We start from the raw sequence: 15,506 nt of genomic DNA, 5'->3' as shown, positions 1-15,506 counted from the left end.
TTAATTAAGTAGTTGATTAATAAAAGGGTACCTACTTGTCGTATTGACCGAGTCGTCGAGCAATGAAGAAGTCACAGTGTCAACCGAGTGATCAGTTCTAGTGTTGACTGAGTGACAGCAAAATGTAATTGTCAAATATTTTATTGGTTGAGGCCAACTATTTGGATGTTTATTGATGTTTTGAAAGGGTATTCAAGCAGACTTTTCCTAACTTATGATATATAAGAAAGGTCAAGTTGAGAAGGAAAGGTGAGAAGAGGAATGTGTAAAATATGGATACGTAAGCGAAGACAAAAGGCAGAGCAGGCAAGTGTGGAAGATAAACTACAAAGAACATCTGATCAGGAAGAATCCCGAGGTGAAGCCAGAACAGATATCTAAATCTGCAATGAAAGTTACTTCATAAATCAGGTCAAATTGTTGTTGCTTTCTAACCATTGTACCAGTAAAGAAATCTCTTAACAGAGTTGACTTAACAATCATTTTGTAAATCCTCTAACAAGGTGACATTTCAAGGTTGAAGTGTCCAAAGACCTTTAACCAAACCACTCTTAACAGGGTGATCTAAATCCTCTAACAAGGTCATACTTAACAATAGGTTTTGTAATCTTTGAAAGGTTGGCTCCTAATAGGGCTCACTTTAAAAAAGTGAAAATTACTGTGACTAGTTGCAAGGTGGTTTTTCCCAAATTGGATTCCCATGTTAAATCTTGGTGTCATCTATGTTCATGTTATTTGCTTATGCTTTAAGTTACTAAAGCATAATACAGTTTAAAAAATCTTAAGATTGCTTTGTTAACAAAGTACCAGTAAAATTCTAATGTTAACCGAGCAATTCAGTGTTGTATGATAAGTGGAAGATTGTATTGACATCTAAGGGAAAAGGATTTGTTTTTTGTGGTAACTGATTCACCCCTCCCCTCTCAGTTACTCTTCTTACATTTTCAACATCAATAACATAGGATATTCGGTTAGCAAATAGTTGGCCAAGTCAACTAGTCAAAGAAGAGGAAAGAGCAGTAATCTCGGCAGTAGGTACTTTTGCCATCACGTAGAGAGAAAAGATCATAAACAATCAAATAGAACTCAGTAAACAATGAAAATAAGTCTCACCATGTTTAGAATTTGAAGACAATTAAATCAGTGATTAACAGATTGATGAATACAAAGAATATCATCGACAGTCCAAATATTCAAGACAAATACTTACCAATAGATATAAATTGATTCACTTCCAAATTATAAGATCAATCTTTGAGGGATTCATTAGAAATATTTGTGTTTTATTATATTGAGATCAACATAGGATATATGATCTGTTATATCTTCAGATTGATCTTCATATGCAGAGTATACTAGTAGCTTGAAGCTTGTTCCTTGTCTATTCTCAAATCATTGCTATCCTACATGAAGCATTCAGATTTGCATATACAGTTTTCAGTAAAGGTAATCTCCAATAAAAACATTTACACTATCATCAATTGGGCTTACTAAAAGCATATCAGACAAACATATAAGAATTGATATCTTATCAATAAACTTTTATGAACTAGTCTTGCTCATTACCAAATGCTGAATAAGGAGGAAGCCATCTGTAGTTGAAGCTTCAAGAATATTGTCTTTATGTTTCATTTTCCAACAGACAGGGGACATTACAGATATATTTGCATAAGTCTTGATGTTGAAGATGTGGTATGTTGAAGCTGAGAGGGGGCTGAAGTTATGACCAACTGCCAAAATAGAGGTTACTATAAATAGTAACTTCTAAAAATAGTAAGTCGTCCAAAACTCCCAACTAACCAATCGGTGTCCAAACTCCAAACTGACACTAAAAATAGTAAGTTTGGGACAAGTTGCTTGAAATCACATATCAGAATCTCGTTCATCTCCATTACTCCGTCAAAACACGTAACAACACCAAAATACGCCTTTAATCCTAGTAAGACAGCCCAAAAAACCAACATCAGCTGCACTACAAGATAACTAAAAACTGTGAACATTATAGTCCACCCTTCCCAAATAATGCTTGTCCTTAAGCAATGTCAAAGCAACTCCACAATAATCAAACTGGTCAAAAATGTAGCCAAGAATTATCCCAAGGTCCCAAGTCAACTAAGGAGATCAGTAATGTCATCTTCTAAAGACATTGTCCAGCAATGTACTCAAACAAATGATCTCTCAAAAACCTCCCAAGAGAAGAGCAATCAAATCTATCAACTCCTCATGAAACTAATCTCCAAAAGAACTAAAGTAGAACACCTTAGGAGTGAACTCCAGTAAGCCAAAAGTGGGTGGTACAAGTGGGTGGCACAAATATATATAGTACTTGAAAATTTAATTATAAAAAATTAACAAGTATAAAAATTGTAAATGAAACTTTGGAATACTATAAGTTAAAAATAATGAATATTAAAAACTTAAAAAATGATTGTATTAAATAAGAATATTGGCGGGCAAAGTTTTGGAGCTTTTCGTGCAAATGAAGAATAAGTATATGGATCACAAATGAAGCTTTGGCATCCTAAGTAAAGTTTAAACAAATAAATATAAAACACATGGCAATTATTGCATTGAATAATAACAATGTTGAGTGGACATTTTAGGTCAAGGAAAAGCGCCTCTTATAAGGATCTGAGGGTAGAGCCCTGAGTAGGATCAAGGGGCAACATGAGGGTTAATGGAAATGCCACTAGTGCACTCCCTATCACAATACAAGATAGAGTCAAGGGGCAGAGCTCTGGCCAACAAGCACAAATAAGGCCTCCACAACATTGCAAGTCGTTATTACAAATGGCATTTTCATAGTTTTATCCATTGTTCTTTGTTTTCACATAGAATGTTTAATTAGGGGCCATGGGAGAGGCTTGGCACCTCCAAGACAATCAATTTGTAATGTCCCCATTCTATAATAAGATTTAATACTAAAAAATGATAATATTAAAATATAATATAATGTAATTAAAATTAGTTTAATAAATGGTGAAAAGGCATGAAATGAAGAGTTATTACTCCTTGAAACATGAGATATAAAAGGGAAAAGAGTTAATTAGAAAGGGCATATGGAGGAAGGAAGAAAGAACGGAACATAAACATCCAAAAAGAGTGGAGGGTGGCAACTCAACTCTTATGAAAGGCGGTTAGCCTTTCACTAATAAAGGAGAAATAATTTCGAGCATTCAAGGATCACTTATGAATCATCATTTATGAATCCACAAAAGGAATCATCAATTAACAAATCAAGAAAAAAACCAATCAGCAAATCATTCTATCAAATCATCATTCTTGAATATAACAAAGCAACATCCATTACATCATCACTCCTCGATCATCTAATCAACAACCACATAATCACCACTCAACAATACCTCAAATCATACAATCAAAGGGCTCCATTTAATCAATCAATCATTCAACAAGCCATATCCATCAATCAGGAGATGAAATCAAAAAACAACATATATTCAAAATAAAAGCAGAGGAAAACGCATGGGCACACACACACACAAATATGTGTGTGTGTGTGTGTGTGTGTGTGTATTGCCACTCATAATTACACAAAATTTATTGATATAGCTATTGAATTATTATGCAAAGAAGTCATACCTATTGTACTACAATATTTATAAATTGTCTTTAGCCCCAACCTATATTTGTTTATTTTTCCTAGCAAGTGATTCAAATATTAAAGTGATATTTATTCCCTTAGCATATTTTCTGATAGGGACACAACCCAAGACAAAAATTAACACAACAGGAAAAAGGAAATATTATTATCATAAGTGATATGCTGTTACATCCAGTACAACAAAAATAGACTCCACAACATGCCATTTGGGCTTACAATGTTATTAGATTCTGGAGAAAACCCTTCTCACAATACCTCTTCCCAAACTCCACCAAAAAAACTGCCTTTACAATGCCAGAAATGTCCTTAAGTAAACCAAGTTAGGTTTAGGGTTAGGAATACATTTTAGAATATGCCATTTGGCATCCACCGCCAAAAAAGAAGGTTCTAGAAAACACGTCAGAAGTCGGTGCAAAATTAGAAGAATCCAAAAATGATAGTCCAACTTCCGAGAGGCATAACTTTTGATTTAGGACTCCAATTGACGAATCATTTACATTTCCGAAAAGCTCTCCAAGTGCTCTATAGCCTTATGGACCAACTTCGCTCATCCCCCATTTTTCGGATCCGTATGAGGCCGTTTAGTGCCTCAAATCTGACTTTGAAGTGCTCTTAGGAGGTCTCCAAGTAACTTAAAACTGCAATAACTTTCATAAAACCTTTTGACCTGATTCTTTTTCTGGAGTGCTTTAAATTACAAGCATAATCATCCCTCCAACTTACACCCTCTAACTCATTATAATTATGGCTCAATTACAAAATAAACTATTTTCTACACTGGCACGTATCCCAAGGTGCTCAAAAACTCTAACCCCAAAAAACCAATAGTGGAACTATCAGAGTTGGAATCTTTATTTGACCCAAATGGGTATCCAGAAATGAAAACACTTTAAACAGGAACTAACACTTAGCATATTTTTGGGTGATACAGGATTGCCCTTAAACCACTAGATGCTCCTACATCAGACACCTAGGGTAGATTGAAAAGTGACCCTTTAACTTTATAGCTGGTAGAGGAAAACCCAAATGGGTAAGCTCCATTGCGGATATCCAAGTTGAGTCTTCTATTGATCGTCCTTTCCACTTCACCAAGTATTCTTCATACTGCCTGTTTCTGGTACTCTGACCCACACGACTATCCAGAATTTCTTCAATCTCTTCCTTCACAGAAGTAGGAATTAGACATAGCTCCAGCATCAACTCCTCATCTACACCATCATCATGATATTCTGTTAAGTCTACAATATTGAAAATAGAAGAAATGTGAATCCCATCTGGCAACTCCACCTCATATGCATTCCCTGAATCATGTTTCTTCAAAATTTTGCAAGGGCCAAATTTCTTCATCTTCAGCTTGTTGTAGGTTCACACTGCAAATCGTTCCTTTCTCAAATATATCATAACCTAATCTCCAACTTGGAACTCCTTATGTCTCCTTTTTTTATCTACCCTAGCCTTATATTGTAGGTTCACCTTGGTAATATGTGCTCGCACCTCCTCATGTAGGTTCTTGACATGTTCAGCAAAGTCTTCTGCCTCAACACTTGTCCTCTCTCCTTGCTCCATCTTACTCGGCTCTGGTGCAGTCCTTGGACTACTCCCACACAATTTGGAATGGTGATCTACCAGTACTCCTATTTACAGAATTATTGTAAGCAAATTTTGCTTGTGGTAGAATCAAATCCCATCCCTTGGGCTTATCTCCTACTAAACACCTCAGCAAATTGCCCAAACTTCTATTCACTACTTCTATTTGTCCATCAGTCTACAGATGATGTGTAGAACTAAACTTAAATTTTGTCTTCAACTTCTTCCACAAAGTCCTCTAGAAATACCCAACAAATTTAGTATCTCTATCGAAAACAATATTTTTTGGGAGACCATGTAGCCTCACCACCTCTCTGAAAAACAAATCTGCAATATGCACTACATCATAAGTCTTGTGGCATGGAATGAAATGTGCCATCTTGGAGAACCTATCAACCACCACAAATACTGAGTCATTACCCCTTTGTGTCCTTGGCAATCCAAGAACAAAATCCATACTTATGTCCTCCCAAGGCTTCGATGGAACAGGCAATGGCTGATAGAGTCCAGTATTTTGACTAAATACTTATGTCCTCCCAAGGCATCGATGGAATAGGCAATGGCTGATAGAGTCCAGTATTTTGATTAAATCCTTTGGCTGTTTGACATATTTGACAACTCTACACAAACTTCTTCACATCCTGTGACAATTGAGGCCAAAAATAATGTTCTCTAATAATGGTAATAGTCTGATCTCGACCAAAGTGTCCTGCCATCCCTCCACTGTGCTTCTCCTTGATCAAGTTCTCCCTCATGGAACTCCTTGGAATACACAATTGACTTCCCTTCTGAATCATGTAATCTAGCCACCTAGTCCTGTCTAGAGTAATAGGTTCTTTACAAGCCTTCCAAGCCTCTGCAAAGTCAGGATCCTCAAGGTACAGATTCTTAAGTTCATCAAACCCAACCACTTCAACCTGCATTACTGTCAGCAACAACTGTCTCCTACTTAATGCATTTGCAACCCTATTAGACCTTCCGCTTCTATGTTTCAATACGATTGTATAGCTTTGCATGAACTCTACCCATTTCAAATGTCTCTAATTCAATTTACCTTGGCTATTTAGGTACTGCAATGCCCAGTGATCAATATACAAAACAAATTCTTTTGGCAACAAATAATGCCTCCATTTCTTTACGGCTTGAACTATTGCATAGAACTCCTGATCATAAACAAAATACTTCTTTGCATCATTCAATTTTTCATTGAAATAGGCAATAGGTTTACCTTCTTGGCTCAATACAGCCCCAATAGCACTGCCACTAGCATCGTAATCCACCTGGAACACTTTGTTAAAATCAAGAAGTGTCAACACAGGTTCCTCTATCACCTTTTTCTTCAACAACTCAAAACTCCTGGCAGCTTCTGTAGTCCACTTGAACTCTTTTCTATCTCCCCTCATTGTTTCAGTTAGGGGTGCACATATACTACTAAAATTCCCAATGAATTTCTTGTATAAACTAGCCAGACCATGGAATGACCTCACCTCAGTGGCAGACCTTGGAGTACGCCATTCCAAGATGACCTTCACCTTCTTTGGGTCTATTTTGAGACCCTCAGCTGATACAACAAACCCCAAATAGACTTACTCCCTTTTGACAAAGCTACACTTCTTCAAATTAATCAATAATTTCTCTTTTCTCTTCCCTCAACCTTTCAAGGACACTATGAATGTGCAATAAATGTTCATCCAAAGACTTATTGAAAATCAAAATATCATCCAAATAAACAATAACAAATTTTCCCATAAATTTCTTTACTACCTCATTCATAAGCCACATGAAGGTGCTTAGCGCATTGGTCAGTCCAAAGGGCATGACTAACCACTCATATAGACTCTTCTTGGTCTTAAATGCAGTCTTCCACTCATCTCCCTCTCGTATCCGTATCTGGTGATAACCACTCTTGAGATCTATCTTTGTGAAGTACTAAGCTCCACTCAAACAGTCCATAAGATCATCCATTCTTGGCAAACGAAACCGATACTTGATGGTTATTCTATTTATAACCCAAGAGTCTGTACACATTCTCCTCTCTCCATCCTTCTTTGATGTCAGCACTGCAGGTACTGCACATGGACTCAGGTTCTCTCGAATCAAACCTTTCCTCAACAACTCCTAAACTTGTCTGTTTAGCTCCTCAATCTCATTAGGAGTCATCCTAGGAACTAAATCTATTTGATGACTGATTTCCCTTACTGGCGGCAACCCTTCTGGAACATTATCAGAGATGACATCTCCATACTCACTTAATAGACCTGAAACTTCAAGTGGAACTTCACTACTACCTTCCTTATCTTTGCTAGGAATTAAAGCATAACACATATGCTGATGTTTCATGCCATCCAGAAATTTTCTTCCATCAACAAGACATACCCTAGCATTACTGCATACCTTTTCACCCTCCTTTATTAAGGGCTTCAATTTGTGGCGAACTCCATCCTTTGTCAGAGAGTATGTATTTGCATGACCATCATGTATAGCATGCCTATCAAACTACCACGGCATTCCCAACAATAAATGGCAGACATCCATTGGAATGATGTCACAGAGAGTATCATCATCGTAACTCCCAATCTTGAACTTTACCAAACATTGCTCACTAACCAGGACCTTATGATCATCCTATACCCAAGCAATCCAATAGGGTTTGGGGTGTTTCTCCCTCTTAAGCTTTAGCTTTGAGACCATCTCCTCTGACACCAAGTTGTCAGTGCTTCCACCATCTACAATCACATCACAACATTTACCCTCGCACTTGCACTTGGTACGAAACAAACTCCTCCTTTATCCAGGTTCAATCTCACCGCTCAGTAAGACCCTTTCATTAACTAGAACCTCTCCTCTTTCCGCACCCTCTGAATGTGATGACTATGCATCATCATCCACATGAGCAACCCTTGCTTGACCATCAGTCCTCCTATTTGTCCTTCCTTGGCATTGAGGGCATTCGAAGGCTCAATGATCTTCTTCATTACAATGAAAACAGGTACCACGGAAGCCTCCTCTTCCTGAACCTTGTCCACGTCCTCTACCTCTTCCTCTATGATCTCCAAAGTTTTGATCACATGAGCAGTTGAAACCCTCGTTCCTCTAATTTCAGCTAGTACCCACATCTTCATTTTTCTTTTGGTTCTCATTTCAGCCTCCAAATGACCTGCCACCACCCCTTTCTCCTTGACTGTGCCCTCTTTGCTTTCTATCAAACTTTTTGTTTAGCTTCTCCTCAACTCGCAAGGTAAACTAGTATGTCTCTTCAATGCTAGTCATTCTAACCAGACTTAACTCCTCCTAAATGCTAGGTCTTAAACCACTAAGGTAACAGGCAACCTTCTTCTTGTTTGCTTCTGCATGCCCCGCCCTAATAAGGACTCGGTAAAATTCCTATGTATTCCTGGACAGATTTTCCTGCTTGCTTTAACCCTTGCATCTTCTTGAACAAATCAAGCTCGTAATCAACAAGAATGAACTGCTTCTTTAGTTTGTCCACCATGAGATCCCATCTTGTGATTTTCTCCTTTCCTCTTCTATTTCTTTCCAACTGAATCTCTTGCCAACAGATTTTGGCATGGCCTTTCATTTTGGCCTTCTATCAAGGTCCCCAATATCCTCATACTCAAAATATTACTCCAGCTCATTGATCTAGTCAATCAACTCATCCAGGTTTAGATTTCACGAAAACATGCCTAAGTCAATTTTAGGTCTTTTTCCAAGCTTGGCAATGGCCCTAAAAAGCCTCTCCTCCACCTGGCTAAGGACTTCTCTGTCTCCTTCCCCTTCCTGCCCAATATTTCCTTCTTCATTTTCTTCCTCACTTTCGTTGCCTATAGAAGCACTTATCCCTCTACGGATTTCCTCCTGTAATGCCTAGACTTGTCTCTGGAGGGCTCTAACCTCAGGACTAACAACTCCAGCCCTTTCACCACGCTCCCTTCGTGGAGGCATCTTCTTGTATCAAAACCCACAACCACACAGTCTTGGTGCAAACTGCCTCACAGTCGACGCTGTATCTACACACTCAGGAAAACCAGCTTTGATACCACTTGATGGGGACACAACCCAAGACAAAAATGAACGCAACAGGAAAAGGGGAATATTATTATCAGAAGTGATATGTTGTTACATCCAATACAACAAAAATAGACTCCACAACATGCCCTATGGGCTTACAATGTTATCAGATTCTGGAGAAAACCCTTCTCACAATACTTCCTCTCAAACTCCACCAAAAACCTGCCTTTACAATGCTAGAAATGTCCTTAAGTAAACCAAATTAGGTTTAGAATTGGGAATACATTTAAGAATATGCCATTTGGCATCCACTGCCAAAATAGAAGGTTCTAAAAAACACATCAGAAGTCAATGCAAAATTAGAAGAATCTAGGAATGGTAGTCCAACTTCCAAGAGGCATAACTTTTCCTCTGGGACTCTGATTGATGAACTGTTTACATTTCCAAAAAGCTCTCCAAGTGTTCTATAGACCTATGGACTAGTTTCGACCATCCCCCATTTTTCGGACCTGTACAAGGCCGTTTAATGCCTCAAATCTGACTTTGAAGTGCTCTTAGGAGGTCTCCGGGTAACTTAAAACTGCAATAACTTTCAATCCGTAAAACCTTTTGACTTGATTCTTTTTCTAAAGTGCTTTAAATTACAAGAATAATCATCCCTCCAACTTAACCCTCTAACTCATTATAATTATGGCTCAATTACAAAAATAACCTATTTTCTGCATTGGCACGTATCCCAAGGTGCTCTAAAACTCTAACCCAAAAAACCAATAGTGGAACTATGAGAGTTGAAATCTTTATTTGACCCAAACGGGTATCCAAAAATGAAAACACTTTAAGCAGAAACTAACACTAAGCATATTTTTGGGTGATACAGGATTGCCCTTACACCATTGGATGCTCCTGCATCATTTTCCTTTAGCAAATACATTTTGCATTTATGTCAATGCCATCCTTCCAGGTTTAAAAAACCCAAGCATGTCACTCCAAGGTGAATATTACGCTCATGGTCCACGAGATATTTAATGCCCTTGGACTTGAGGTCCCATCAAGTACACCACTCTAAGATGGTTGGAGCCATACTCATGAGTCGAGGGGGTGTTAAAAGCCATTAGGCTTGGACAAGGAGGACAACCTCCACGGTGGACTAAGGGAGGGGATCTTACTCCTTCCACACACATGGGCTAGGGGGCACATTGAATGTCCCTAGGCTTGAGAGTCTTGTTAAGTACACCACCCCGAGATGGATGGAATTGCCTTTCTTGTGGACCTAGGGATGTTCAATGCCCTTGGGATTGAGATTTTTTTTAATTGTTGCTTCTAGAATCAATTGTTAGAATTATTTTTTCCATCAACGTTTCGGATCACACTCCATGATACATCATCTTGATAATGGATCATAGAGCGTTTCGGATCACACTCCATGATACATCATCCTGATGATGGATCACAGAGGGTGATCCGAAACGTTGATGGAAAAAAAATCTGACAAAATCTATTCCAGAAGCAACAATTGAAAATTCTTATTGAGATTCTTATCAAGTACACCACCCAAGGATGGATAGGTGATCCACGCATGCTCACAATACAAAGATAGGGCTTGAGAGTCTTATCAAGTACACCACCCAAGGATGGATGAATGGGACAGTCACACATGCTCTCACAATACGAGGACAATTGTCCTTGGGATTGTGGTTTGCAAGATATTTCCTAAGTAGCCAATCCTAATTTTGGTTCAGATTCAAATTCGGATTAAGGGATTCGGCAAAATTTTGAGGTTGGATCCCAATTTTGTGGGTATATACTATATATATAGACATTTTCAAAAAAAAAAAATGTATGTATGTATGTATGTATATTCATAGATTCCATACATCTAACATGTCAATGATCATCCATCATTAGCTCAAAACTTCAAAGTTCAAACATATAATGATAATAATAAGAGGTTAGAAGTGTGATTCTCATAAAATGATCCATAATTGTTAATATATGATTATATCAATTCATACTTTGCAAAAGTCTCAAAATGTCATTACATGCTAAAAATTTAAATTACAAGCCATATTTCAATGTTTCATATTTAAACATTAAAACAATTAATATCCAATTTCGTATTCTTCTTCGTCATCTTCATTGTTATCAAGGTGAATGTTAAGTTCCTCTTCAACTTCATTTGAACCATCAATGAATGAAACGTGCTTGAGAGATGAATGAATGACCATCAAATGACTTTAGGCAACCATTATTGGTCGAATTAGGATTTAGATGTGTCATTTTAGGCTTGACTTTCACTTTAACTTTTAAAAAGTCACAGTGGGCCCCTTTTTTTCTTGCCCAAATGTGCGGACTCCCGTGGATCCTCCCGGCCTCCCCCTCTTGGACTTCATTTTGGAATCTTGTCAGGATCCAAGAGGAATCGAAGAGGGATCTAGATCCAAATCACACCAGAATCAAGATATGGCGCTTTTTAGATAGATCTGGAATCTTAGGATTTTTTTGATCAATTTCTAATACAATTGATGATCCAAATATGCTTTCTCGAAATGCTATTTAACATAGAATTAAATAGTAATGATGGAATTGAATATTATTATGGATTATAAATATTTATTATATTAATAAAAGTTTTAAGTGATTAATGATGTGTCTAGGACCTAAACCATAAATAATCCCAAAAAGGGACTTTACCATTGCCAATTTTATTACAAGTTTATATTACTTAGAATTATACATCTCTCCTCTTAAGGTGTATTTGTTGTTTCAGTATTAAATTTAGGTAAATCCCAAATCGAAGCATTACATAGGACACTCCTGGGAGTCCCATGAGCATAATGGGGACATCTCAGCTAAGGTGGTGGTGTGGCAGAGGGACGCCTCCTCCAAGTTCTTCTGTCCCAGAAACATGGACATTTTTGAGGGGACATGTCCCATGGTGGCACAATAAGAAAACAAAAGGATGAAGAGGCTTAAAATTCAAAAATCTGCCTAATCTAGACCACAACATCACAAGAAATGGCAACCCCCTGAAAGAAATCTTGGATCCAATCATTGAGAAACTGATCAAACAACACATTCTTGCTTATATGATATACTTTACCAATCATGTTTATGTACAACTTTATTGGTTCAATCTTACCAGTTCATACATAAGGATTTGAAAGTGCACACAAATATGAAGTGATGCTAGCAGCCAAAAGTTTTTTTTAGTTGAATTTGCATTATGTCGTAATATTCAATAATGTAGTCTAATTGTAGTATTAGAATTCGGAATATTGTAGGTTTACATATACAGTTTTAGATGCCTGCTTCCAGCACATAGCAGGATAACTTTGTCTGGATCCCAGCATGGATCAGAATGCATATCCTGCCACAAGAATATAGAGGAAAACTCACCATATAAAGGAACTAATCTAAGTTAACAGATTCTCTCCTGGACCTAGGAATTGCTGGTTCAACTCTCTCAAAATTCTGGTCCTTTGTCAAAGTCTGCCACAGAGACCGAATTTTGTTTAAAATTCTCTCAAATGAACCCTGGCAGACTACAGACAACTTTTGAGTGACTTTGGATTCCAGCATAGGAATCTAGGCAGACTTTCAGAGAATTTGGTCGACAAAACATATTTTTGTTTACTTTTTCAAAAAGTTTATAATGCCAAATTAGACTGAGATTTAGACTTGAGCACATGATTGGACTTAAATTACTAATCATATTTTAATTTAATTTGAATTAAATGCTATTTGAGAGGAATCGGGATGTATAAAAGTGTCACACATCTATCATGGGATGTATGTTGTGCATAGCGGCTAACATGTACAGAAACTATGGATTGAACAAAATTTAAGGAGATCTTTACACTTTACTATGCCTAAATCTGGATCCAAACCTGCTTTCTTGGCTTCATCCAGTCTGATCCAAAGTTGGCTTGAATCATCGAGTATGACAATTAATGTGTGAAGCTTACAATATGGCAAAATCACAACATTGGCCTTAAACAGGTCTATAGCATTACTTTTTGTAATTCTAATTTGCAACAGCAGAGTGATGATGATCCACTTGATGGTTTTTGATGATATTTGATCGCGATGGCTGATTATTAATGTTGACATTATTGTTTTCAAACTGAAACATTGATATGGTGGTGTATTTTCCTATGTTGCTTTAAAATTAGCATAGTGGTGTATGAACTTATTTGCTACACACACACACACATATTTGAACCCAAAATGAATCTAAACCCAATTCCAGAAAAATTTGAACAAATCAAATCTCAAACCCGAATCCAAACCGGCAACTTAGGAACCAATGCATAAATATGTCACTACCTCTATGTTTTTTTTTGCAATTATGTAGACACCAACAAGCAAATTTACGGAAAAAATCATTATTAGATTAGGGGCACACCCTTGAGGGGAGAATAAGCTACAAGAATCTTTCATTCAAATTTCCTATCTGTCACCAATATTGGCACTCGTCACAATCTAACAATGTCCTTGATCTAGTCTAGATTATGAACCACAGCAAGATAACACATATCCCCAAGCTACTAATAGTAATAATATTAATCCTGAAGACTTTGTAGAGAGATTTAAGAAGGGAATAAATTTTCTAAGACAAATCATATAGGAGGGGGGTTCCGTCTTTCCTCAAATCAAGATGAGCTTTCGCAGGAAAGACTCTGAAGCTTTTGATTCTCATAAATTATTCAAGAGGTAGATACCAGGTAATCGAGCCCTACAAATAAAGGATGCTATGTTTGTTCAAGTAACAAATCAAACTCTCCTTATTTCTTTCTCGGTAGACCAATGTGATGACTTTCATATCAAGTTAGCAATATATATGTTCCATCTAAAAGTCAATACAGAGTAAACTCTATAAATTAATAGACTGATACAAAATGCATGCTAAACGCTAGTTTCTTAAAAAAGTGCCAAATCATATTTGCTTTTCACCTTGCTTCACAAGATGCTGGCATATTACCTTGTGATTGCATTACGAGAAGATGCGCCTACCACAAGTTTTCTGATGCTGAATTTTGAGATCAGCCGAACAATTGCCAATGCTACATCATCCTCTTCTACAACCACAATCTTTGTTTGCACCTGCAATCCCAATGATCAACTGGTAAATACACTTAGTACATCTTCATCTAGTAATTTTGATTACTGCAAATAACTTTCTTCAAATTATTGCCAGCCTGGGCACAAGGTTTAAATGGCATGGTATAAACCAGATAATTTTAACAGATACCTGTCTCCTTCTGCACAGCTCTTCATAAGGTAACAACATTTCCTTTGTTTGTGCTTCCACCCCTTGCATATAACCAGCAACTGCATCTTCGCAGACCTGGGAAATTGGTACATAATTTCCCACTAAAGATGCAAAAAAAGAAACAAACCAAATCAGCTCGATGCAACCTAGAAATTGAATGATTTAAGTCTATATTTGTCTTTTCATTCTAACTTCCTTGTAGCTCTGGCACCCAGAATGAAATCCTAAAGTTTATATACAAGACAAGGATTTGTTGAGGACATCGCTATGTGATTCTTCATTTTGACAGAGACACTGGGAAAGAAAGTTTTAAATTACAGTCAAGTGCAAAAATATCAACTTCTAAAGTGGAAAGATAAATTTCAGATAGGCAAATTAAAAAATCCACCTATTGGCTTGTAAATGAAAATCCAATGCCCCGATCAGTGGTAAAACTTGAAGTTCTGAATGTAGTGAATGATGAAACCCATTCATAAGACTAAGCTTTTCTGGCACATCCATTGAAAATAATGGGATACATGCAATCTTAATTAAATGCATTGAAAGCTTGAATGCGAAATTTCTTGTAAGATCAGGGCAAAACAATCAACTCAATTACATTATGGTTTTATTATTCAGAAGTTTGTTAGAAGAAGTCAAGATCCCTTATTAATGATGATATATAAGATATTTGTTAGATACTTTGAACAATGTTTGCTGGCTTCATGTGAAACAAGGCACTGAAAAAAGTGCTGATTGTTTACTCCAAAAATTAACTAAAACTAGAAAACTATAGCATCAACTTTGACCAATGGAACCTTGCGATGTCCCCATTTTAAAATAAGATTTCAGAATAAATAATAATAAAATAAATATAAAAGAATAAATAAATAAAATTAAAATTAAAAATATAAAATAATGAAATTAAAATATAAAATGAATAAATTTAGCTAAGTTAGAAGCTTCAAAAGACATGAAATGAAAAGCAGTGTCTCCTTCAAACATGAGAAATATAAAGGACGAAGAGAATTT

The 15,506-nt window shown here is 36.8% G+C and overlaps 1 protein-coding gene across 1 annotated transcript in view; it reads right to left on the bottom strand.

The window, feature by feature from the left end:
* Window positions 1-15,506, bottom strand: part of LOC149527829 (U-box domain-containing protein 35-like) — a 54,745-nt gene that overhangs the window by 27,474 nt on the left and 11,765 nt on the right. Inside the window, exons 2-3 of the mRNA XM_089812090.1 lie at window positions 14,475-14,596; window positions 14,205-14,326 (exon numbers count right to left, since the gene is read on the bottom strand). Coding sequence (XP_089668216.1) covers window positions 14,205-14,326; window positions 14,475-14,596 — 244 coding nt within the window. The remainder of the gene's footprint in view (window positions 1-14,204; window positions 14,327-14,474; window positions 14,597-15,506) is intronic.

This window comes from Cupressus sempervirens, unplaced genomic scaffold (genome assembly GCF_028749045.1).
Source record: "Cupressus sempervirens isolate cs-2001-9-10 unplaced genomic scaffold, ASM2874904v1 CseChr00s100002_03, whole genome shotgun sequence".
Lineage (NCBI taxonomy): Eukaryota > Viridiplantae > Streptophyta > Pinopsida > Cupressales > Cupressaceae > Cupressus > Cupressus sempervirens.
This window is presented reverse-complemented; position numbering and strand designations above follow the sequence as displayed.